Source organism: Lepus europaeus, chromosome X, assembly GCF_033115175.1.
Source record: "Lepus europaeus isolate LE1 chromosome X, mLepTim1.pri, whole genome shotgun sequence".
NCBI lineage: Eukaryota > Metazoa > Chordata > Mammalia > Lagomorpha > Leporidae > Lepus > Lepus europaeus.
The window spans coordinates 38535256-38562221 of NC_084850.1; the positions used below are offsets into that span (position 1 = coordinate 38535256).

Sequence of the window (26966 nt, forward strand, 5' to 3'; positions counted from 1 at the left end):
TTCTGTTTGACTGGCTCTCCTTAGTACCGGCACAAAAGAATGCCTAAGAATAAAAGTCTTTCTGGATCATCTGTTTGTCTCTTATCTCCATCCTTTTAAACTCAGTTGAAGGTTCTCTTTGTGAAAATGAATAGGATATGTGGAAAGGGTCCACAAAAAACTGATGATTATTTTTCCTTAAAAAGCACAAATTTGAAACAGATGAGTTTAAGCCTTGTGAAGGAAACTGGGGAGTGCATTTATAGATTGCAAATATCAGGGTCCATTATTTAGATGATAGTGATTCACTGAATAATCTTCTCAGTAGGCTCATCAAAAGAAGTCCATATTGAAATTGCACCAGATGAATAGAAGGCTATGTCCCAAACTATACGGTTTTAATGAAACAGGGATGATCAAGAATATCTGAGGACACATGGTTGAATTGAATTTTACAAAAAGGTCATTTGGTGTACTTCTCTAATATATTCTCACATTAGCAATACCCATGAAGTCCTTTCTTTAAAAAAAAAAACAACTTGGAGAGAATCAAGTTTATCATCCTTATGCATTTCTTTACATATTTTTGTGTGGCTAAAACATATGTTGTTTAGTTTCAGCTTTCTTTTAATTTTTAGAAATAGAATCATACTATGTATCAGTTCAAAAACTAAATTTTTCATTTTTTGGGATTCATTCTTTTTAAAATGATCTATATAGCTATTTTTTCCACAGTATAAATATTACATGATTAATACTATTCTGTCAGTGAAATTTAAGTTCTTCCTTAGGCTTTTGTTTTTACTATTTTTGTTGGTATCATAAATACTATGAATAAAAAAACTATCGCATATGCATGTTCTTGTTACAAGTTTTGAAGTACTCCTCTAGATCAGGGGTTTTCAATGTGAGATCACTGGACCAGCAGGCTCAGCATCACTTGAGAATATGTTAGAAATACAAAATCTTGGGGTGAGCATTTAGCCTAGCAGTTAAGATGCCTCCAACTCTCTGGTTCTGCTCCTGATTCCAGTTTCCTGCTAATGCAGATTCTGGGAGGCCAAAGTGATGGCTCAGGCACTTGAGTCCCTGCCACCTACAGCTCCTGGATTTGGCTAGGCCCAGTCCCAGGTGTTGTAGGCATTTGGAGACTGAAGCAGTCGATAGTAGCACTCTCTCTCTGTCCTCTTCAGACAGACAAACATACAGAGAAACATACATAAATCAATGATTTTTTTTTTTAAAAAAGCAAGCTTTGAGGATAGGGCCCAGCAATCTGTGCTTAGCCATCCATGTGATTCTGTAGCATACTAGAGATTAAGAATGGTTTTAAGGTCTCAGAATTGCTGAACTATGGATTTATATACATCTTCAGCAATTCCAATAATGCTAAATTATTTTCAGAAATGATTGAACCAATTTATCTTCCTACCAATACTGTATAAGAATTCCCATGGCTCTAAATAAGGAATTCTCAAACACAGCTACCCATTTATTATCATTTAAGGAAAGTTAAAATAATACAGTTGTCTTGACCTGTCCCTTAATTAAATTAGATTTTCCAGGGATGGAGTCCAGGAATATTAAAAACAAAAACAAAACTTCCAAGCTTACCTTTATGTGAAGACAGTATTAAAAACTGTTGGTATATACCCTGAGTGACACTTGATGTTGTAGGAATTATATATTCTTGCCAGATTGACAGATGTGGGAAAATAGAATCTCCTTTATGTGTTTAATTGGCATTTTCTTGATTGCTAATGAAATTTAGCACTTTTAAGACAATCTCTGGACCATTTAGGAGCTGTTTGTTTCCTCTTCCGTAAAATACTTGTATGAGTATTTTGTCCATTTTTTTCTTTTGTTGTGTTACTCATTTTCATGTTGCTTTGTGTGAGTTTTTGATGTTTCTGGGACAGTAATTTGCTTTTACTTATGTATTCTGAATATTTTCCTACATTTCTTATCTTTCATTTTCTTCATGGTGTCTTTTCATGAACAATTATTGCTATTTTAAATGCAGTCTGATTCATCAGCCTTTTCTTTTGGTGTTTTTGTATCTGATTTGTAATTGGCTAATATTCATAGGGAAAATTTGTCTTTCAGCTTTTGGTTATGTCTATAAATGAGAGATTTTTTATTTTTTTCACTTTAGAGAAGTGGAGGTGGGTGAATAATATGTTTTTTTTCCCTTAATTTCTTGCCAGCTTGGTTTTAATCTAAAGATATATATTTAAAATTTTGCTACTATTTTAACTACTCTTAAATTGATGGCCTCCTGATAATTAAATGAAAACATACTTTATGTGAAGTTTGTTACTTATAATGCCTAAAATATGTAATTCATAAAAGAATATTAACATGGATAACCATCTGTTTTATATATAGGAAGCATAGGTTACATTTAGACATGGACATATATACCTCATATTATTCAATACTCACAATGAGTCATTCATTCTATATATTCTTTTTTAGTGCTTGAAATCACTTTTATATTTAATAGGGTTTACAGTTTTTTAAGCACAAAGTAGGTAATAAACAAAATAAAACAAAATTAGCATCCAAGGAATATTTTTCATAAATATTTTTAGATTAATTGGAAATCATATAAATTATTTTAAACACATTGTGTTTCTTCTGTAAATAGGATCATGACATTAGCAGGAATTGAGTTTAAATATACAGAGTCACAATTTTTAATTATATAATTATAGAAATTATAAGTATATCTGTGATCTCCATTAATCCACCTAGTTAGTACATTGATAGGACACTTTGAACTTAATTGAACTTAAATTAGGAAATGTTTAGCTATCATGTGATTTCCCTAGCCCCAGTTTTTGGCTGAAGAATGTAAAGGAAAGGTTGAATCTGAAAGAGATTTTGCCAGGAAGAATTGTCAGAACTTGTGACTTGGCTGGCGCCGCGGCTCACTAGGTTAGTCCTCTGCCTGCGGAGCCGGCACCCCAGATTCTAGTCCCGGTTGGGGCACGGGTTATGTCCTGGTTGCTCCTCTTCCAGTGCAGCTCTCTGCTGTGGCTCGGGAGTGCAGTGGAGGATGGCCCAAATGCTTGGGCCCTGCACCGGCATGGGAGACCAGGAGGAAGCACCTGGCTCAGATTGGCCCTGCACGCCGGCTGCGGCGTGCCTGCCTTAGCAGCCATTTGGGGGGTGAACCAACAGAAGGAAGACCTTTCTCTCTCTCTCTCTCTCTGTCTCTCTCTCTCTCTCTCTGTCTCTCTCTCTCTCACTGTCTAAATCTGCCCGTCAAAAAAAAAAAAAAGAAAAGAAAAGAAAAGAAAAAAAGAACTTGTGACTGAACAGTAATTGCGAGCTTGAAAGCTTAGAAAATGGGGAGGAGGCCAGTCCTGTTGGCAGAATGGAACCATTAGGAGAAGCTGATAAGGGTTACAAAGAGGGGTCAGAGTGAGATTGAGTTCTCCTTTAGATTTGTTCTATTTGAGTTAATGATGGGGCATCTGAGAGGGAATGTCAATTAGAAATGTGGAATTAGGATGAGTAAGTGTGGTCAGGACTGGAGATTGATTGGGGTTATTAGCGCTGAGGTGAAATCGGTCCTGGGAGAGTCATTGAGGATTTTAGGGGACCAAGCATAATCTGAACATAAAGTATCAGGATTTCAAATAATTTAGGATAAATTTCTCCACCTGAACTGAGTTAAAGATTTAATTATGTACAAAACCTGTAAAAAACCTGGCTGTTTATAAGATGCAGTTATTGTTAATCCATGATCAGTAATTTTTCTCATCAGGTTTTCAATGCTTATGTATGCTTTTATCAGCTAAGGTTTTTTTCTTTAATTAGTGGCTCCATGGAAAGGATTCTAAAGGCACCCCCTGAATGCTGGAAGCCAGTTAGTAAGCATTTTAACACCCTTAGGTGTGTTGTCTCTTCTGGGTCTAATTTATAACTTATAGAAATGTTAGGAACTTAAGATCAAAATGAGAGAATTGTACCTTCCCCGCTTGACAAGAAATGTACTTCGCATCAATTGGAACACAAAGTTCTATCTCTTGTATGTTGATTATAGTTCCACTGTGTATACAAGAGCATACCTGGCCCTTTTTGTTGTTGTTGTTTTAAAGATTTTATTTATTTGAGAGGTAGAGTTACAGACAGAGAAAGGTCTTCCTTTTGTTGGTTCACTCCCCAAATGGCCGCAACAACCAGAGCTGTGCGAGCCAAAGCCAGGAGCTTCTTCCTGGTCTCCCGAGTGGGTGCAGGGGCCCAAGCACTTGGGCCATCCTCCACTGCCCTCCCGGGCCACAGCAGAGAGCTGGATTGGAAGAGGAGCACCTGGGAGTAGAAACAGCATCCACATGGTGTACTGGAGCCGCAGGCGGAGGATTAACCAGCCTCCATATCTAGCCCTTTTGAACCTATAATCTTTATGAGGTCAGAATCTCTAGTGGTTAATGTACTGGAAATCATATAGTAGGTAGTCAGAACATGTTTGCTGAAAGGATGGATAAAAAACAAAATTTGTGCAGGAACCAGTCCCTGTCATCAAAGTATTTGCCGTATAACTAAAAAGAAAAAGAAAGAAACACATAAATATGATTTAAGTATATTAATTACACACACAAACACCAATTAAAACCATAAACCATAAGAAAGTAATGAAAAAACATTGCATAATAAATTTTGATAGTTAAGGGATTGAGTTTTCTGGTCATTCACAACGGGGGAGAGGTGTGTCAAGATTATGGATATTTGGGACTGGTGCTGTGGCCTACAATGTTAAGCCTCTGCCTGTGGCTCCAGCATCCCTTATGGGTGCCAGCTCAAGTCCCAGTTGCTCCACTTCCAATCTAGCTCCCTGCTAATGTGCCTGGCAGAGCAGTAGAAGATGACCCAAGTGCTTGGGACCCTGCACCTATGTGGGAGACAAGGAAGAGGCTACTGGCTCTGGATTGGCTAAGCCCTGGACGTTGCAGCCATTTGGGGAGTGACCCAGTACATGGATGATCTCTCTCTCTCTTGCTCTCATCTCTATCTGTATAATCTCCCTCCTTCTAAAAAAGAGTAATAAAAAAAGATCTCTCTGGGCCGGCACCGTGGCTCACTAGGCTAATCCTCCACCTGCGGCACCAGCACCCCGGGTTCTAGTCCCGGTTGCTCCTCTTCCAGTCCAGCTCTCTGCTGTGGCCTGGGAGGGCAGTGGAGGATGGCCCAAGTACTTGGGTCCCTGCACCCACATGGGAGACCTGGAGGAAGCACCTGGCTTCTGGCTTCGGATCGGCACAGCACTGACCGTAGCAGCCATTAGGGGAGTGAACCAACAGAAGGAAGGCCTTTCTCTCTCTCTCTCTCTCTCACTGTCTATAACTCTCTGTCTCTCTCACTGTCTAACTCTGCCTGGCAAGAGAAAAAAAAAAAACAAAACAAAAAAGATCTCTCTGTTCTTCTCTCTCTCTGTAACTCTTTCAAGTAAGTAAATAAAGTCATTTAAAAAGAAAAAGATGATGGAGATTTAGCTGAGACTTTGGGGAAAATATTCCTTACCTGTATTTTAAAAAATACTAAAATATTTATAATGTCATTAAAATCATACTATTAGATGTTTTATTTGTATACAATAGTATAATAATATATTTTTTAAAAAAATTGGCTCAAATCCATTTATACCCCAGATGACAGACTGACTCAGAATGAACCTAACATAGTTCTTCTGGTACTAACATGACTTAGTTGCATATAAGACAAAAAAGAAAGGTTATGTTTTGGCAAGAAGGAAAGGGCATTATGGTTCAATACCTTTACTTAACTAACCTTTAAGTGTGCAATTAACATTTAAAGGAAATAAAGCTTTGGAAGTGTTATAGAGTAATTGCAGAAATGTAAAATGTATTGAAAACCTGTGGTCTGTTGGGAGAAATTCCTTCAGATAATATTGACAGTCATCAGAAAGGGAATTTGTGATGTGTAAAAGATGAAGATAATATCTACTCATATGGTGACAAAGCTTCTGCTTTCTACTTGGTTGTTTTCTTTGTGAACCTCAGCTTAATGACATTTTGTAGAATGAAACTTTCATACTGACCCAGAATTGATCTTTGAAACACAAACTTGAAATATTGGGGGGAAGGGAGGAAGCTGCTCCGTGCTAAGCAGCAGCATGCAGAGGGAGAAATGGAAAAGTTTGTGCCCTGAAACTTTACAGAATATCTGCTCATCCACTTACAGTTTTCAGAACCTGTTGTATTTAAAAATGGTTTCTAGTCTCTGCTAGTTTAGTTACAGTGAATATGGAGAGAGTCTGAACTCTTAACCGACCTTTACAATTTATTTAGAGAACAGATGTAGTCGTGGTGTTAAGGGCATTATTTTAATTTTCTTAAGTATAAAGTTTTTGGGCAATATCAATTTTACAACACTGGTTGGATTCACATCCATTTGCCTCAATTTTTCTTGCTTCTGCTCCTAGCTGCTGTTATAGGACCCTAACGCTTTTCAAAAGTCCGTGCCTTAGATGCATCTAGGAGTCTCAAGGAGTGGCTTACACTTCCCCAAATGAATTTTGTCAGCTTGCATGTATCAACAATGGATGATTTTTCTCATTTTCTATTTTGAACCCCATCCCTGGGGACAACTGTGTGAGGGGAATGGGAAGTTTCCCATGGGGCAAAGCTGGTGGTGTGCTGAAGTCTTCTAGGTGCCAAGGATAATGGGGTATTCTGTGGGAAGGAGGGACACAAATCTTCTCCCCCTCTCACCTTTCGAAATACACTTGATTCGAGTGGTATTAAAGCTATGTTCTTCACTTAACTCTCTTTGTCACTGCCATCAGACATTTGACCATGCTGGCGATGAGTAAGTGGGCCTGCAGACACATCCGAGAAGCAAATAAGCTATGTTGAGAATCCCAATCATAGGTTGTCCTACTGGACTCAGCCTATTTACTTGCTACTGGCTTCCCTTCCTCAGGGAGATTTCTCTCCCAGGAAGCCCCTTGGTCAATCACACACACTGACTAGAGGCTGATTTCCAGAACTGTCCACATCTGTCTCAAGCTGTATCCTGAACCCTTACAGTTTTTCATTTTTATATCTTGTCATGCTTTTTCTTTTTTTTTCTTTTTTTTAACTTTTATTTAATGAATATAAATTTCCAAATTACAGCTTATGGATTACAATGGCTTCCCCGCTCATAACTTCCCTCCCACCCACAACCCTCCCCTTTCCCGCTCCCTCTCCCCTTCCATTCCCATCAAGATTCATTTTCAATTCTCTTTATATACAGAAGACCAGTTCAGTATATATTAAGGAAAGATTTCAACAGTTTGCCCTCACAAAGCAACACAAAGTGAAAAATACTATTGGAGTACTAGTTATAGCATTAAATAACAGTGTACAGCACATTAAAGACAGAGATCCTACATGATATTTTTTAAAAATTAATTAATTTCTATGCAATTTCCAATTTAACACCAGGTTTTTTTTTTTTTCATTTTCAATTATCTTTATATACAGAAGATCAATTCAGTATATACTAAGTAAAGATTTCATCAGTTTGCACCCACACAGAAACACAAAATGAAAAATACTGTTTTAGTACTAGTTATAGCATCACTTCACATTAGACAACACATTAAGGACAGATCCCACATGAGATGTAAGTACACAGTGACTCCTGTTGTTGACTTAACAATTTGACACTCTCGTTTATGGCGTCAGTAATCTCCCTAGGCTCTAGTCATGAGTTGCCAAGGCTATGGAAGCCTTTAGGGTTCACTGACTTTGGTCTTATTCCGATAGGGTCATAGTCAAAGTGGAAGTTCTCTCCTCCCTTCAGAGAAAGGTACCTCCTTCTTTGATGGCCCTGTTCTTTCCACTGGGATCTCACTTGCAGAGATCTTTCATTTAGGTTTTTTTTTTTTTTTTTTTTTTTTTTTGCCAGAGCGTCTTGGCTTTCCATGCCTACAATACTCTCATGGGCTCTTCAGCCAGATCCGAATGCCTTAAGGGCTGATTCTGAGGCCAGAGTGCTATTTAGGACATCTGCCATCCAAATGGCCAACAGACACATGAAAAAATGTTCAAGATCACTAGCAATCAGGGAAATGCAAATCAAAACCACAATGAGGTTTCACCTCACCCCAGTGAGAATGGCTCACATTCAGAAATCTACCAACAATAGATGCTGGAGAGGATGTGGGGAGAAAGGGACACTAACCCACTGTTGGTGGGAATGTAAACTGGTTAAGCCACTGTGGAAGTCAGTCTGGAGAGTCCTCAGAAACCTGAATATAACCCTACCATTCAACCCAGCCATCCCACTCCTTGGAATTTACCCAAAGGAAATTAATTTGGCAAACAAAAAAGCCATCTGCACATTAATGTTTATTGCAGCTCAATTCACAATAGCTAAGACCTGGAACCAACCCAAATGCCCATCAACAGTAGACTGGATAAAGAAATTATGGGACATGTACTCCATAGAATACTATACAGCAGTCAAAAACAATGAAACCCGGTCATTTGCAACAAGATGGAGGAATCTGGAGAACATCACACTGAGTGAATTAATCCAGTCCCAAAGAGACAAATATTGTTTGTCTGATCGGTGACAACTAACAGCACCAAAGGGGAAACTTGTTGAAGTGAAATGGACACTATAAGAAACAATGACCTGATCAGCTCTTGTCCTGACTCTTGATGGACAATGTAATACTTTATCCTTTTTAGTATTTTTGTTGTTGTTGTTGTTGTTCTAGTACTAGTGGTTGAACTCTGTAATTAACACACAATTATTCTTAGGTGTTTGAATTTTAACTGAAAAGTGATCCCTGTTAAATATGAGTGGGAATAAGAGAAGGAGGAGATGTACAATTTGGGACATGCTCAATTGGACTTGCCCCAAATGATGGAGTTAGAAATGTGCCAGGGGATTCCAATACAATCCCATCAAGGTGGCATGTACCAATGCCATCTCACTAGTCCAAATGATCAATCTCAGTTCACAATTGATGACTCTGATAGGTCTAAGAGTCAAAGCGATCACACAAACAAGACTAGTGTCTGCAAATACTAACTGATATAATCAAAAAGGGAGAGAACAATCCAACATGGGAAGCAGGATACTCAGCAGACTCATAGAATGGCAGATTTCTTGTTATGCTTTTCATGAGTGGCTGAAGGTGAGAGGAGACAAATGATTACCCAATATCTCTCCTTTTTGGCTTCTTATCTCCTTCCTCTTCCAGTCAGGAATTCATGAGCCTGAAAACATAGTATTGTCCTATTTTACATTGTATCCTTGCCCACAAAGTTTGGTATCCATGTGAAAAACTCAGGTTTCTTTACACATAAGCTATGATGAACAACATTAAACTTGAAATCCTGCAGAGAGGATTGTGATATTATGATTACTATTACGATAGTAGTAATTTGCCATACATTGAAGAGTATAAATTTTATTATAGTTATTATTTGAAAATAGGGCCTACTAAGCCCTAGCAGTTATATAAGCTCGTAATTTACTCATAAAACAGTATCCAAAGTCAGAATCCATCCTGGCACACTAAATATGTTAAATATTTCATACAACTGAACAGGGAAGAAAAGATACGTCACCTCCCACTGTGGAGCCTGCATTCTGAAGTGAGTTATCAGGTAATCTATAGCTAGGCATGAGATAAAATAATACCCAAAAGTTGCACATTCTGATCCAAAATTCCATTTTTGGTTTGATTCATTCCATAACACTTATATTTCATAGTTAAAATTTAAAATTGAGATGGAGAGTTTTAAATATGCAGAACTGATTTTTTAAAATAATTTTAATAATGTTTTAATCTTTCTAATTTAATTTCAAAAAAGACCAAAGTGAGTCTTTCTTTTCTTTAATAACATACTAATATACTTCACAAAAAAATCTCATTAACAGGAAAAAATTAACATCAGTTGACTAATTTCCATGCTTCAAAATACTCTGGAGAAATGGAAATAATACTTTGGCATTAAGAGAACAGGAGCAGCATTGGGGCATAGTGCTTTAAGCTGCTGCCTGCAATCCCAGCATGCTGTATGAGCGCTGGTTAATGTCCTGGTTGTTCCACTTCCATCTAGTTCCCTGTTAACGTGCATGGGAAACCGGCAAAAGATGGCTCAAGTACTTGGGCCCCTGCTACCCAAGTAGGAGACCTAAAAAGAGTTCTGGGCTCCTGGCTTTAGCCTGGCCAGCCTCGACCGTTGCAGCCATTTGGGGAGTGAATCAACAAATGGAAAATCTCTCTCTTCTCTCTTTTGCTAACTCTACCTTTCAACTAAATAAACAAATCTTTAAAGACAGAGAATGACATTAATAAAAACAAGTGAACAATGTCCTTGATTTCATACATGTATGTGATTGTATCCATCTCTTTGTTTTATGTCAAAGGGCATAATATTTAAAAAGTTGAGTCTCAACTAGTTAAATGGTGGGTAGTATTACAGGCCTGGACCTTAATGGAAAGTCAAAGTTGAGTGGGAGGACAGAAAAGATAAATGAGGAAAAAAAGTGGCGCTTATGACAGAGTAAATATAGTACTTAGACTATATTGAGTTTAGACTTAAACTGTTATGTGGCCTATCACACTTACTTTTTATTATGAAAAGATATGTAATATATAAAATTTACTGTTTTACCTACTTTTAATATCATTAAGTACATTTACATTGATGTGCAACCATCACTACTACTCTAGAATTTTTTCATCTTCCTAAACGGAAATTCTGTACTCAATGAGCAAAATATCCCAGTCCTGAACACCCTGGATTAGAATAACTCTGTTTCATTTTCTGTCTCTAAAAATTTGTCTATTCTATATACTTAATGTAAATGGAATCATACAATATTTATCCTTTTGTGTCTGTCTTATTTCACTAAGCAAAATGTCAAAGTTTACCTCGTTATAGCATGTTCCAAAACTTCATTCCAGGCTGGGTGTTGTGGTGCAGCAAGTTAAGCTGCTGCTTAGGACATGTGTGTCCCGTATTGGAGCACCAATTCAAGTCTGGGCTCCTCTGCATCTCATCCAGCTTTCTGCTGATGTACCCTGGGAGGCAGCAGGTGATGGCTGAAATACTTGGGTCCCTGCCAGCCACGTTGGAAACCTGAATGGAATTCTGGGCCCCCAGCTGTTGTGGGCATTTGGGGAGTGAAACAGCAGATGACAGGTCCCTCTTCCCTCTCCTCTCCCTTTATCTCAAATATAAAAGGTGCATATATTGCACATTTTGTCAGTGCACCTCTGAACAGACAGGTGATACTTTCCACCTTCTGGATATTGAGTAATGATGTTGTATACATTTGTGTGCCATCTCTGTTTGAGCCCTTCTTTACAGCTGTATGTGTGTGTGTACATACCTAGGTGTATTAGTTGTGGTTCTGCAGAGAAACAACTATAATAGCATATATATTATTATGAGAATGTGGCTCATTCTGTTACAGAGGATGAGAATTCCCCTCTCCTGCCATTTGCAAGCTGGATCTCCAGGACAGCCAATGATGCAATTCTGGTCCAACTCCTGAGTCTAAGGGCCCGAGAATCAGGAGAGCTGAGCCAATGGTGCAAATCCCAAGTGAGCAACACAAGATGGCCAAAGTCCCAGCTCAAGCAGGTGGTCAAGAAGCAAAAAGGGGGCAAATTGCTCTTTCTTCCACCTTTTTGTTCTACTCAAACCCTCAATGGATTGGTTGAAGTCCACTCACGCTGGGAGGACAATCTAAATACTTTACTATGTATGCTAATTCAGAATCTAATCTCATCCAGAAACACCCTCATAGACATACCCAGAAATAATATTTAATCTGGGCATCCTCTGACTTAGTCAAGTTGACATATTTTAGTCACATTATGATAGAATTGGAGAGTACGTAATAATTCTATGTTTAGGCCGGCGCCGTGGCTCAACAGGCTAATCCTCCGCCTTGCGGCGCCGGCACACCGGGTTCTAGTCCCGGTTGGGGCACCGATCCTGTCCCGGTTGCCCCTCTTCCAGGCCAGCTCTCTGCTGTGGCTAGGGAGTGCAGTGGAGGATGGCCCAAGTCCTTGGGTCCTGCACCCCATGGGAGACCAGGAGAAGCACCTGGCTCCTGCCATCGGAACAGCGCGGTGCGCCGGCCGCAGCGCGCTACCGCGGCGGCCATTGGAGGGTGAACCAACGGCAAAGGAAGACCTTTCTCTCTGTCTCTCTCTCTCACTGTCCACTCTGCCTGTCAAAAAAAAATAATAATAAAAAAAAAATAATAATTCTATGTTTAATTTTTGAGGAACCCAACCACTGTTTTTTATGAATGTTGTACCATTTAATCTCTCCCAAAGCAATACTATAAAGTTTCTATGTTTCCATGTTCTTACCAACTTGTTATTTTTCATTTATTGGATAATAGCCATTCTAGTGAAAATGAAGTAGTATTTACTGTGGGTGCTGTTTTGATGCTATTATGAATGGATTTTTTTCTCAATTTCCTTTTTTATATTGTTCAATGCAAATGCATAAAATGCAGCTGATTTTTGTGTGTTAGCTGTGTATGCTGAAACTTTGCTTAATTCATTTATTAGCTCTAACAGTTTTTATTTTTGGGCATTTAGTGTTTTCCATATATGAGATAATATAATGTGTAAACAGAAGTAATTTTTTATTTTAAGTCTTCTTTTCCAGTTGCTTTCCAATTTGAATGGCCTTCCTTCCTTCCTCCCTCCCTCTCACCCTCCCTCCCTCCTTCTCTCCCTCCCTCCCTCCCCTCCCCTTCCATTTTCCTGATTGCTCTTGTTAGAACTTGAGGATATAAGTTGTAAAAAGCAACCATATTTTTATTGTTTTTGATTTTAGCAGATAAGCCTTCAGTCTTTCTCCATTGAATATGATGTCATTTATCAGTTTTTATATATTATCTTTATCTAGATTTTCTTTTATGCATGCCTAGTTCATAGAATGTTTTTTTCCATGAAAAGGTTTTTTTTTTTTTTTTTTAAGATTTATTCATTTGAAGGCAGAGTTACAGAGACGCAGAAGTAGAGACAGAGAGAGAGAGGGAGGGAGGGAGGGAGGGTGGAATCTTCCATCCATCTACTGGTTCACTCCCCAGATGGCTGCAACAGCCAGAGCTGTGCCAGATCAAAGCCAGGAGCCAGGAGCTTCTTCCAGGTCTCCCATGCGGGTGCAGGGGCCCAAGGACTTGAGCCATCTTCTACTGCATTTCCAGACCATAGCAGAGAGCTGGATCAGAAATAGAGCAGCCAGGTCTCAAACCGCTGCCTATATGGGCTGCCGGCACTGCAAGCAGCAGCTTTACCCATTAAGCCACAGTGCTGGTCCCAAAAGATGTTTTTTATATCAATTAAAATGGTTGTAATAAATCTTAAAAAAAAAAGGTCGTATAATTTTTTCTGTTAATGTGCTATGTTAGTATAATTGATTTTCATATACTGAACCACTCTTGATTTCTGAGAGTTAGCTTCATTTGGGCATGCTGTAATCCTTTTATTATGCTATGGAATTCAGGTTACCAGTATTATTTGAGGAAATTTACAAGTACTTCAGTGTGTGTTATTTATCTGTAATTTTCCCTTCTTATGATGTCTTTGGCCACCTTTGGCATCAGGATAATGCTCAGTTTATAAAATGAGTTAGAAATGTTTCTTCCTCTTGGTTAATTCTTTTTAAAATATTTGATGGGAAGCACCAGTGAAGCCATCAGGTCCTAGACTTTACTTTGTTTTAAGGATTTTGATTACTGATTCAATCTCCTTATTTATTGTCGCTCTATTAAGATTTTCTATTTCTTCTTGAAAATGTTAATAACTTGCAAGTTTCAAGAAATCAGAACATTTCTTGTAAGTTATCTAATTTGCTGATGTACAGTTATTCATAGTATTCTCTTACCATCTTTTTTATTTCTGTAAAATGAATAGTAATGTCTTCACTTTTATTTATGATTTCAGTTTTTAGTGTCTTCTCTCTTAATCTGATATGGTTTGTCAATTTTTTTTTGTTTGTTTTCAAAGAACCGACTTTTAGCTTTCACTGATTTTCTCTATTGGTTTTAAGTTCTCTATTTTATTTTATCTATATTTCCCTCCTGCTATAAGTTTTAGGTTTAATTTACTCTACATTTTCTAGTTCTTTAAGATGTATAAATAAGTTATTATTTTGAGATCATTCTTCATCCTTAATGTAAGCATTTACTGTTACAATATTCTTTTGTTAGCACTATTTTCACTGTATTTCTCATGCTTTGGTATTTTGTGGTTTTGTTTTCATATATATTAAGACATTTCTCAGTTTTACTTGCTATTCCTTCTAATGACCCATTGGTTGTTCAAGAGTCTGGGTTTTTTTTTTTTTTTTTTTTGACAGGCAGAGTGGACAGTGAGAGAGAGAGACAGAGAGAAAGGTCTTCCTTTTGCCGTTGGTTCACCCTCCAATGGCCGCCGCAGCCAGCGCACTGCGGCCGGCGCACCGCACTGATCCGAAGGCAGGAGCCAGGTGCTTCCCCTGGTCTCCCATGGGGTGCAGGGCCCAAGCACTTGGGCCATCCTCCACTGCACTCCCAGGCCATAGCAGAGAGCTGGCCTGGAAGAGGGGCAACCGGGACAGAATCCAGCGCCCCGACCGGGACTAGAACCTGGTGTGCCGGCGCCGCTAGGCGGAGGATTATCCTGTTGAGCCACAGCGCCAGCCAAGAGTCTGTTTGTTAACAACTATATAGCTAAAAACCTTCTACTTTTCCTTCAGTTATCTCCTCATAGCTTATGATAACAAAAGATACTTTATATTATTTCTTTATGATTATAAAAGATACTTTATATTATTTTAGCCCTTTAAAATTAATTAAAAATATTTTGTTGTGGCCTGATATAAGATTTGTCCTGCAAAACACTTGAGAACTGTATACATTATGCTTTTCTTGGGTAGAGTGTTTTTATATATGATTGTGAGGGCTCATTGGTTTGTAGTGTTTTTCCATTTTTCTTTCCTTATTAATCTTCTGTCTAGTTGTTCTAAGCAGTATTGAAACTACAATATTGAATTTGTCACCCATTATTACAGAATGCTATATTTTTCCATTCAATTCTGTCAATTTTTATTTCAATTTTGGAACTCTATTCTTAGATGTGCATGTGTTTATAATCATTAAGCCTTGTTGATAGATTGAAACATTTACTTTTTTTTAACTTAAAGTCTATTTTGTCTGTCAAAAAATAGCAACCCCACCTCTCTTTTGCTTACTTTTTATGTGAAATATGATATTCTATCCTTTTATCTTCAACCTCTATGTCTTGGTATCTAAAGTGAGTTTCTTACAGACTGCATGGAAGAGAATTATTTTTTAATTCATTCTGGCAAATTCTTCCCTTTAATTGGAAATTGTAATCAATTTAGCTTTAAAGAATTTACAGTTAAGGAATGGCTTGGTCCTGCCATTTAGCTATTTGTTTTCAGTATGTATTTTGTGATTGTACCAGTTTACATTCCCACCAGCAGTGGATCAGGGTACCTTTTCCCCCACATCCTCAACAGCATTTGTGATTTGATGATTTCTGTATGCAAGCCATTCTAACTGGAGTGAGGTGAAACCTCGTTGTGGTTTTGATTTGTGTTTCCCTTATGGCTAATATATTTTTAATTTACATTACAGTCAAAGTCTTAATGGCTCTCCTAAATAAATAAACTTCACTTGTATAAAGTAAATTTTAAAATAGTCATAAAATCATTAAAACTATGGTGGTATATATTTCCCATCAATTTGTTCATAAAAGATTTAAAACAAAGTTTATCAAATAATTTTATTTGCAGCAAAACTTATATACATGCCCATTTAATTTTTTAAATTTTAGTCTGACTTATTTATTTCATTCAACAATATATATATTATTATATATTTTGTATTGAGTTTTCTTATATGTGTCATTTGGATTCCTTCTTATTTTCCTGTTGATTTTTGGTTGTTTCTTGGTAGTTACCTTAGAGATTACAATTAACTTCTTAAACTTGAACAACCTAGTTTGAATTCCATGAGCATAATTTTAATCATATGCATCTGCTCTCTTCTTGTACATCTCTGTCCCTGCCCTTTAATATTTTAATTGTCAAAAATTACATCATTTTACATTTTATGCCCATTAACAAAGATTTATATTTATTATTTTTGCATTGCATTTTAAATCATATAGGAAAATAAGAGGCACCACAAAATAGTAGTGTAAGAACATTGGCTTTTTATATTTACCTGTGTTGCTACCTTTATACTTGATTTTATTGTTTCATATATCTTTGAGTCACTGTTTGGAGCCCATTCGTTTTATTTTAGCCTGTAGTATTTCTCATAGGTCAGTTTTGCTAGCAATGAATTATCTCAAGATTTTTGTTTTAAATTTAACCTAGGAGTGGCTGAATTTCTCCTTCATAGTTGATAGAAGATAGTTTTGTTGGATATAGAATTCTTGGTGCCAGTTTTTTCATTCAAAACAATGTTTTCTATGGTTTCTGCTGAGAAATTAGGCATTTTAGTCTTATTGAAGATCCCTTGTAAGTGTAAGTTACTTCTCTCTTTGGCTTTTTTTTTTTTTAAAAGATTACTTGTTTGAAATGCAGAGTAACAAAGAGAGAGGGAAACACACGCATGCACACACACACACATACAGGTAGAGAGAGAGAAAGAGAGAGAGCAAGCGAGCCAGCTTCCATCTGCTGGTTTCCTCCCCAAATGACTACAACAGTTGGGACTGGGCCAGGCAAAAGCCGAGAGCTAGGCCATGTGGTTTTCTCATAATGGTAGCAGGAGCCCAAGTGCTTGAGCCATCATCTGCTGCATCCCAGGCACATTACCAGGAAGCTGGATTGAAAGGAGCAGAGGGCCAGTGCCACGGCTCAATAGGCTAATCCTCCACCTGCGGCGCTGGCACACCGGGTTCTAGTCCCTGTCGGGGCACCGGATTTTGTCCCGGTTGCCCCTCTTCCAGTCTAGCTCTCTGCTGTGGCCCGGGAGTGCAGTGGAGGATGGCCCAAGTGCTTGGGCCCTGCACCCCATGGGAGACCAGGAGAAGCACCTGGCTCCTGCCTTCGGATCAGCGCGGTGTGCCGGCCGTGGCGGCCATTGGAGGGTGAACCACTGGCAAAGGAAGACCTTTCTCTCTGTCTCTCTCTCTCACTGTCCACTCTGCCTGTCAAAAAAAAAAAAAAAAAAAAGGAGCAGAGATGGGACTCTTGACTTGGGATGTTGGCTTCCCAAGTAGTGGCTTAACCTACTCAATCACAAAGTCCACCCCTCTGTGTTTCCTTAACAACTCTCTTCTTTGGGTTTGATAATTTAATTTTAATGTTTCTCAGTGTGGATTTCTTTGTGTTTATACTACTTGGTGTTGATGATTTTCTTGGATATGTATGAATATTCAGGTACTTCATTGTATTTGGGGGTTTCAGTCTTCAGATATTTTGTTCTGTTCCTTTTTCTTCCACTTTTCCTTCTGTAAATCCTTTGAGGTTTATGTTAGTGTACATTATAGTGTCCCACAGGTCCCTCAATCTCTGTTCACCTTTCTTCACTCTTTTTTTCCCCCCTCAGGCTGAATCATTTTGATTTGTTTCACTTAAAGTTCATTAATTATTTCTTCTGCTTCTTCAAACCTGGTGTTGAACCAATCTAATGAGTTTCTCATTTCAGTTATGTTTCACTTCTATGATTTCTGTTTTATTTCCTTTTTGCAATTTCTGTCTTCTTTATTGATATTTTCATTTTGCTTATGTCATTTTCCTAATTCCCTCTCATTGCTTTCCATAGTATACTTTAGCTTATGTATACAAATATGTCTGTTGATTTAATGTTTTTTGCTAGTAACTGCTATATCTGGGTTTCTTCAGGGTTGCTATCTTCTGTTTTTCCCCCTTTTGATCAGTCTTACTTTCCTGTTTCTTTGTGTGGTTTGTTGACAACTGAACATTCTTAGTAATATAATGTGGTAATTCTGGACATATGATTCCGGCACTCCTCACAAACTACCAACTTTTATTTGTTGAAGGAGATAGTTGTTGATTGGAGACTTTTATAAAAAGGCTTATTTATTTAATGTTTATTTGAAACTCAGAGCTACAGAGAGAGGAGAGAGAGAGAGAGAGAGAGAAAGAGAGAGAGAGAGAGAGAGAGATTTTCCATCTGCTGGTTCATTCCCCAAATGGCTGCAATGGCTGGGGTTGGGCCAGGCCAAAGCCAGAAGCCAGTAGCCAGCTCTGGGTATCCCAGTGGGTGCCATCTTCCACTATTTTTCCCAGGCTATTAATAGGGAGCTAGATCAGAACTGGAGCAGCCAGGACACGACCAGCACTCTAATGGGATGCTGATGTCACAGGTGACGGCTTTATCCACTATGCCACAGCACTGGCCCCTCATCATCTTATCTCTACTTTCAGCCAATGATCTAACAAAGATTTTCTTAAATATATAACTCAAAAATGTGGGGATAAGATATCATTGTCTATTCAAATCTTTTGAAAGATACCATCAACTGCTGCAGTTCAGGAGTGTTGGTACCAAAGCACACATGTACACTGCTCCCTTGTGGATCAGCCAAATGCACCAAAATACACAACTTCAATTTTTGTAGAACAAGATCCTCACTGACCACCATGATCATGCCCTTCCAAACTGTTTCATGCATGTTGTACTCTTACTAAAAATGGTACCGTCTCCCTTCATCAAGCACTCCCTCGCTGTTGTAAGTGTCCACTCAGGTTCTAGAGCCCTGAAAATTTATATTTCAATTACTCTTTTTACCTCATTGGTATTTTTGAGAGAGGGATCAATCCCTGAAGTTCCCTCCTTAGGCATTTTATGTCAGCTTTACTTTCTTTAGTTTTGATTTCTCCTTTTCCTACATTTCACATCTTTTGAAATCTCATACAAGGTCCCAAATGTTAATTGCAGGATAATGTAATAATTAAAACTACCCATCTCTAAGGCAAACTAGATGGAGATAAATTTATCAGTTTTGATATTCTCTTAGTCATTGCCTTAATTTGGGCTGCTGTAACAAAGTATTATAGACACAATATTCTATTTATACAACAGAACTCTATTTCTCACTATTTTGGAGGCTGCATTGAGGGTGCCAGCATGGTTAGGTTTTTTGAAGACCCTCTATTAGATTGCAAACTGCTGGCTTCTCATTGTATTCCAACATTGCAGAAAAAGTGTTAGCTCTTTGCCTCTTCTTTAGATGCCATTCAACCCATTCAGGAGGCTCAACCTTTATGACCTAATTACCCACCAAAGGTCTTATTTCCAAATTCCATGTCATTGAGGATTGGATTTCAGGATGTGAATTTTGGAGGGCCACAAACATTTCATCCATAACAGGCCACAAACTTAAGTAGGCATGAGACTTAATCACTTAAGCTTGGCTGCCCATTAAAGGTAGGAATGCATTGTGTACATAAATATAGCCACTTTAAATCATGGGAGATGTTTATACAGATTTATAAGATTGAGGAAGATTCTAAGTTTTGAAAAATTTTGAATAGCAAATATTTTCTTTTTCGTATTATTATGTATGAGCTAATTCTACAAAATATTTTTTCCATTTTCAATTTAGATGGACCAATTATGATGGAAGTAAACTTAAAATATTACGCTATGTTTTTAGATCTCAGAAGGTTGCTCAGTTTTGGAATGTCATTTATTCTTCTTTTTTTAAAAAAAAGATTTAAAAGCAAGATTTATTAGAGTCAAAGACCTACAGTCAGAATGGTATGGAGGGGGGCTCCAAGGGAGGCAAAACCCAAAGAGGCTGGTGGTAGTGAGGTTTTTAAACACAATTTTGAGGAAGGGAAATACTTATCAGCTTGACATTCAGTTACAAGGCAAAGACAAAACCCATCAGAAGACTTGATCTGTAATCTTATTTGCAGAGGGGTGGGATAGGTAATTTGTTTATAGTAAACTGTGAGCTCAGAAAGATGGAATCCACACAACCTTGCTATTCTTATGGTAAAACTGGAAGCTTTCAAGAAGTGGACACGCAGGCCAGCGCCGGGGCTCACTAGACTAATCCTCCGCCTGTGGCGACGGCACGCCAGGTTCTAGTCCTGGTCGGGGTGCCGGATTCTGTCCCGGTTGCCCTTCTTCCAGGCTAGCTCACTGCTATGGCCCGGGAAGGCAGTGGAGGATGGCCCAAGTGCTTGGGCCCTGCACCCCATGGGAGACCAGGAGAAGCACCTGGCTCCTGCCTTTGGATCAGCGCGGTGCGCTGGCCGCAGTGCAGCAGCTATTGGAGGGTGAACCAATGGCAAAGGAAGACCTTTCTCTCTGTCTCTCTCTCTCACCATCCACTCTGCCTGTCAAAAAAAAGGAAAAAAAAAAGAAGTGGACAAGCAAGCACTGTTGACCTTGCTAAAGGTAACTTTTGTGAAAAGCAAGCATTTTGTACCCTAAATTTCCACTGGGACCAGCCTGATTGTCTATTAACCTGTATGACTCCTCACATTCCATCCTCCAGAAGAATGAACCCTAACTTCTGTTAAGGGGACTGGGCGATGACTACTCTGGCTGCTTCACGCTGAAAAGGGGTGTCATTGGGACAGGGAGACAAGACAGAGTTCCAGCAGGAGGTGGCCTCTAGAGGGATAAACAGTGCCAGCTTACAAACTGCTTCCATCTGGGGTTTCATATGCATGGCCATCTATAATTTCACTTTCAAGTCTGGAGAAAGATTAAATACACAGGGTCTAAAACAAAGGACAGAGTCATTATCAGAAGAAAGGAACTGTCTAAACCATGAGGAAATTTTCCCATTGAGAAGCAAATAGAAACTGACAGAAGGGGCTTGATAATAATCAGGTAGGCTTTGAGACCTGGCCAGGTATGAGGCCCAGACCTATCTATCTCTTCACATGGGGTGCTGAAAGTGACATCATAAAGGAGGTGTGAACCGCCTTAGGGAAGGCACCTTGTTGACTCCCATTACTTAGCTGGCCTGGGAGGAGAGCAGCCTGAGTAAAAGGCAGGTGGCATGTCTAAAAGGAAATTTGCAGTTCTGCCTGCAATGTTTCTAACCCTACTTGGCCATCCCCTCAACAGTGGTGGTTACTTTGGAAGCTGGGCCAAGTGAAGAGCTTTTTTCAGCTTAGAGCCAATGGAATCTGCGACTCTGACCCAGGAGTCCTTCAATCCCTAGGGCAGTCCCATCGCCAGTGACCCAGCCTTGGGCTGGCAGAGCTTCCAGGGCTCCTCATAAGCTGACTTCTGCTGAAGCCCTGGTTTTCCATATCAAAAAACAATGCCATTTGCAGTGGACTGGCCTATTGGGTTTCCTTGATGGCAGATCACTGAGTAAAGCAACCATTAATTGGCCTGCCACCAGTCTTTACATTGCTAATCCTGCCTAGCTTACTCCTCTTCTTCCTGGTTTCTGTTAAAGCAGACCAGAGGAAACTTCTAAGAGGATGCAAATTAAGGGGGTGCTGAGTCCCATCCCTAAACTTTGGTGGCCTGTGCTGTAACTCTCTCATCACAGGGGTATTCTGATAGTGGATTTTCTGTGAGGTAGACATGGCCTATGAGGAAAGCTATGTGCTCACTTTAACATCACAAATGTGCAGACCACCTTATGCAACCTGTCTATAAATTTTGAAGCTATTAGTAAGACTTTTTATCTCTCCCTTTGTTTGGTTTGAAAAAGGAGGTTTTGTCTGTTTGCCGTGACCATTGACAAAGTAAATCTAGCTGTGAAATCATAATTTAAGCTCTCATTTTGGCTATGTTATTTGGTCTTCCATGTGGCCAGCCATTTATTCCTATATAGTCTTTATTTTAATTGATATTTATGGAATGTAGTACATAGAAGCCAAACAAGTTTCTATGTTTTATTCATATTTCTTTGTAGCTATTTTTAGGTTAATTTTTGGAGAGAAAAGTTAGAATATTCTGGTACTATAATACAACTCTTTTTAGAAATTTAATATCCTAGTTAAGCACTTTTACAGTTGTTATTGGGGCTGGCACTGTGGCGTAGCTGGTGGAACTGCCACCTGCAGTGCTAGCATCCAATATGAATGACAGTTCGAGTCCTGGCTGCTCCACTTCTGATCTAGCTCTCTGCTATGACCTAGGAAAGCAGTAGAAGATGGCCCAAGTCCGTGGGCCCCTGCACGCATGTGGGAAACTGGGAAGAAGCTCCTGGCTCCTGCCTTCAAATTGGCACAGCTCATGCCTTTGGATCAGTACAGCTCTGGCTGTTACGGCCATCTGGGGAGTGAACCAGCTGATGGAAGACACCTCTCTCTCTCTCTCTCTCTCTCTCTCTCTCTCTGCCTTTCCTCTCTCTGTGTAACCCTTTCAAATAGATAAATAAATCTTTAAAAAAGAGAATTCTTAATAAATCTTTAAAATAATAAAAAAAACTAAGTCTTTATATTTTTATTTATTTTTAGAATCTGATAAAACACCTTCCTGAACAGAAGGTACTCAGTGAATTAGCACAGCTGAAGAATGAATATGATGACCTCTGTGAGCCTGAACAATTTGGAGTTGTGGTATGTATCAAGAGCCTAAAGTCCCACAAAATCAGCTAGGAGGTAATACATGTCAGAAACAGTGAAAAGAAAGACCTGTCAGTTGTTGATTTTTTTTTTTTACTGTATAGCTACATAATTTAATATAATTTTGGCTCAGAGTAAAATCCTTATTCATCTGTTATTATTTGTCATGCTATTCAATGTAATTTCATTAATTTTGATATACACACAAAAAATTTAGATACGTTATGGGATAATCTCTATAATAGTACTGATATTTAATTTTATTAATATATATATAAAGATACATACAGGATTGTATCAACTATTTTTTTTTCTATTTAGATATTGATGTTAGAATTTAGCCCCAAAAATCTTTGGCTGAAATTAAAGGGTAATAATAGACCCTGGGAAGCAGCAATGATGGCTCAGGTAACTCAAGTAATTGAGATCCTACCACCCATGCGGGAGACCTTGATTTAGTTCCTGGTTCCTGGTTCCAGTTCCCAACCCAGCCCAAGACATTAGAATTTTTTTAAAGGATTTATGTATTTGTTTGCTTATTTGAAAGCTAAAATGATGAGGTGAGGGATAGGAGAGAGAGTGGGAGGGAGAGGGAGAGGGAGAGGGAGAGGGAGAGAGAGAGAGAGAGAGAGAGAATGAATCTTCCATCTGCTGGTTTGTTCCCCAAATGGCTATAACATCCAGAACTGAGCCAGGCCGAAGCTAGGAGCCTGAAACTTTATCCAGGTCTCCCACAGGGGTAGCAGGGACTCAAGTATTTGAGCCATCATCTGCTGCTTCCTAGATGTATAAGGCAGCTGGATTGGAAGTGGAGTAACCAGGAACTCAAACTGGCACTCTAATATGGGATGTGAGCATCCCAAGCAGCAGCTTAACCTGCACTACCGTAGCACCTGCCCCCATGGAGAGTTTTAGAGGGTAAGGCAGAGAATGGGATCTCGCTTTCTATATTTTGGTTTGCCTTGCAAATAAGAATTTTTTTTAAAGCTGGCTCATTCTCTAAATACATCATACAGTTTATCATAATGTGACTAAATCACTACTGGAATGAATTCTTTTTTTTTTACGCCCATTCATTTTAAGGGATACTTAAAGTATTTAAGGGATACTTTTGATGATGACTCATGAATTTGTATTAAAGAATGTAGACATATATGTTTAATATTCCCAAAACATGTTATTTAAATAATTGGCAAAAAAAGAACACAAAAGAGGGCATGAAGATTTATTTAATTTCTTAGATTAAAAAAAATTTCTTTACTTGAGTATTTAGTACAAGTTTATTTGCTGTGTGAATGAAGAGTTCCATTATGGTTGCTACCTTTATCCTGAATCTCTGAATGTTTTCCATCTGCATGTTAAGTGACCACTGCAGCTGAGGGGATGGTCAAGTAGGGCCAGCAACATTGCAGGCAGAACTGTAAATTTCTTGTTAGAGATGCCCCCTGCCTTTACCTGGCCAGCTCTCCTCCCAGGCCAGCTAAGTAATGAAAGTCAACAGAGTGCCTTCCCCTAGGAGGTTCACACCTCCCTTAGGATATACCCCATGTGAAGAGATAGATAGGTCTGGGCCTCTTAACTTACAAGGCCTAAAGCCCACCAGATTATTATCAAGCCCCTTCTATCAGGTTCTATTTGCCTCTCAATCAGAAAACTTAATTGTAGCTTAGACAGCACCTTTCTTAGCTCCTCTAATAATGACTCTGTCCTTTGTTCTAGACCCTGTCTAGCGCACTTGGGCCTTATTCCTTTGTAATCATAACCTCTACTCTACCACCAATGGCTCTACTCCCAACCTGTGTGTACTGATGGTTCTCTTCCCCACTTAATGCTGTATAATTGTTCAAACCTGGTAAATGCCACTCTTAGGATCATTGGTTACTATCCTCACTCTGTCTTTTATGACCTTGTCTAAATATGATCAGAGTCGGCAAACTTGGAAGGCTTCCATAGCCTTGGCAACTCATGACGACAGCCTAGGGTGGTTACTGGCGCCATAAACTAGAGTGTCAATTTGTTGGGTCAACAACAGGAGCCACTGTGCACTTGCTCCTCATGTGGGATCTCTGTCCTTAATGTGCTGTACATTGTGATTTAATGCTATAACTAGTACTCAAACAGTATGTTTCACTTTGTGTTTCTATGTGGGTGCAAACTGTTGAAATCTTTATACTAAATTGATCTTCTGTATATAAAGAGAATTGAAAATGAATCTTGATGCAAATGGAAGGGGAGAGGGAGCGGGAGAGGGGAGGGTTGTGGGTGGGAGGGAAGTTATGGAGGGGGAAGCCATTGTAATCCATAAGCTGTACACTGGAAATTTATATTCATTAAATAAAATTAAAAAAAAAAGAAAAAAAAAAGAATTTTTAAGTTGCCAATGGATCCCTTAGTCAATAAAGGTTGTTTCTTCATCTGAACTATTTTATAACTTTTTCATTAGTAATATATTAGAACTGATTGGATTTGGTACTTTGCTGTTTAAAATCAAACTGAGAGACTAGGCACACTGTGCTCTTTTTGAACATATTCAATAACTCTTTGCCCATATTTTGAGGTCATTAAGATATGGCATTACATACACTGATATACATGGATTCTATCAAATCCTTGAAAAGAAAATCAGGAACATGTATTTTGGATGAGATTGAGCATATAAAGGTACTGGAAACATGTACTTCTTTTATTTTTGAAGCTGGCAAATTAATCAACTGGATTGCCTAGATATTATTAATTAACTAACATCATTTTAGCACAATATTAAACAATACCATTTCTTAGACCAAAGTCCACACTTGATTCTCAGGTTGTGTGGATTCGTATTACAATTGAAGCAAGGGTATATTCCAGCCAAGAATTCAGCTGTGTCATGATGGTTATAAGTTTTACAGTAGGTACACTACACAATTTCTCTGAAGCCAATTTTTTTTTCCTGCATGCAGTTTATCTTAGAAGATGTATTAGTTTGCCAAGCAAGTCCTTCAAAAGGAATATCCTTGGTACCACACTGAGGAAATGAAGGTTGGGGACATAAAAAGTAATATACTTTCTGAATCAAAAGCAAAATAGAAAATGGAAGAGATTTCTTGTTTATGCACATATCCATAAATAATTTTGTGGATGTGTGTGTATAACCTGGTCTTCTTATTTTTTCTCAGAATACTTAGAATGGTGAAGGACAATGGAAAGTAGTTTATACCATGGAAATTACCAAATACAGTATCAATCAGGATTTGCCAAATAAAGTTTAGATAAATTCATATCAAGAAAAGTATTTTTGACTGAATGATATAATGTGTACTTTGCAGTGCCTAGAACATATCTTGTATAAAGTGGACAAAAATTGATGTGTATAGAATGGACTTATGGACAGTTATTAAAAGTGTGAACTAGAAACTCAAAAATAGCATACTTCAGATCTATAAAAGTATAAATTTGTGTGGCTGGCACTGTGATGCCATGGGTTAAGCCACGGCCTGCAATGCTGGCGTCTCATATGAGTGCCAATTCCAGTCCTGGCTGCTCTTCTTCTGATCCAACTCCCTGCTAATGTGCCTGGGAAAGCAGTGGAAGATGACTCAAGTCCTTGGGCCCGTATCACTCACGTGGGAGATCCAGATGAATCTCCTGGCTCCTGGCTTTAGCTTGGTCCAGAACCTTCCATTGCAACCATTCAGGGAGTGAACCAGCAAAGGGAAGATCTCTGTATGTGTGTCTCCTCCCCACTGCCTCAAATCAGTAACTTTGCCTTTCAAATAAATAAATAAATCTTTAAAAAGTAAAAATTTTGCAAATTTATATTTTTCAGATATGTGCCAAAATTAAATTCACTCTGTGTAAATATGCCCAAGTTCTTTTTTGCTCTTCATCATTTGTCAACAGACTATAATGATGACAATTTGGGAAACGTGTATAATCTCCTGCATAACTGAGAGACTCCAAACTAGATAGGCTCCTTGCCTCTGTTCACTTCCTCCATCAGCACTCCTATTGTTTTCTTCGTAACAATTTGAGTCTTTATCTTTTGATTTCTTCATCAAAAATTTTACCACCCCCATGAATTTATAGAATAAAGCCCAACTCCCTTAACATTCTCATTCCGCCTCTAACTTTCTTGCTTTCTTTCCTACTGTTCCCTTTGGTGAACTTAGTGAACTGGTATTTTTTGACATTTCGCTTCTACCTGAATTGGCCTCTCATTGCCATTTCAGCTCCCATTCAGTGGCCATCCACTTTTTCCTAGTGGCTCTTCCACATCTTACCCACTCTCTCAAGCCTGCTGCCTTCCTGTTCTTTTCACTTACTGCCAACTACCTAACCTCTTACTTGCTAGAGGAAAGGAAATACACTGACTTGAAAATCTACAGTATCTCTTCTACCTATACAATTATCTCCAGATATCTTTCATCTCTTTGTCAAACCTCAGAAAAATAGAAGCCCAGT

The 26966-nt window shown here is 38.6% G+C and overlaps 1 protein-coding gene across 1 annotated transcript in view; it reads left to right on the forward strand.

The window, feature by feature from the left end:
• DIAPH2 (diaphanous related formin 2) overlaps positions 1-26966 on the forward strand; it is a 985476-nt gene that overhangs the window by 477116 nt on the left and 481394 nt on the right. The window contains exon 20 of the mRNA XM_062183022.1: positions 22416-22517. Within this exon, the coding sequence (XP_062039006.1) occupies positions 22416-22517 (102 nt within the window). The remainder of the gene's footprint in view (positions 1-22415; positions 22518-26966) is intronic.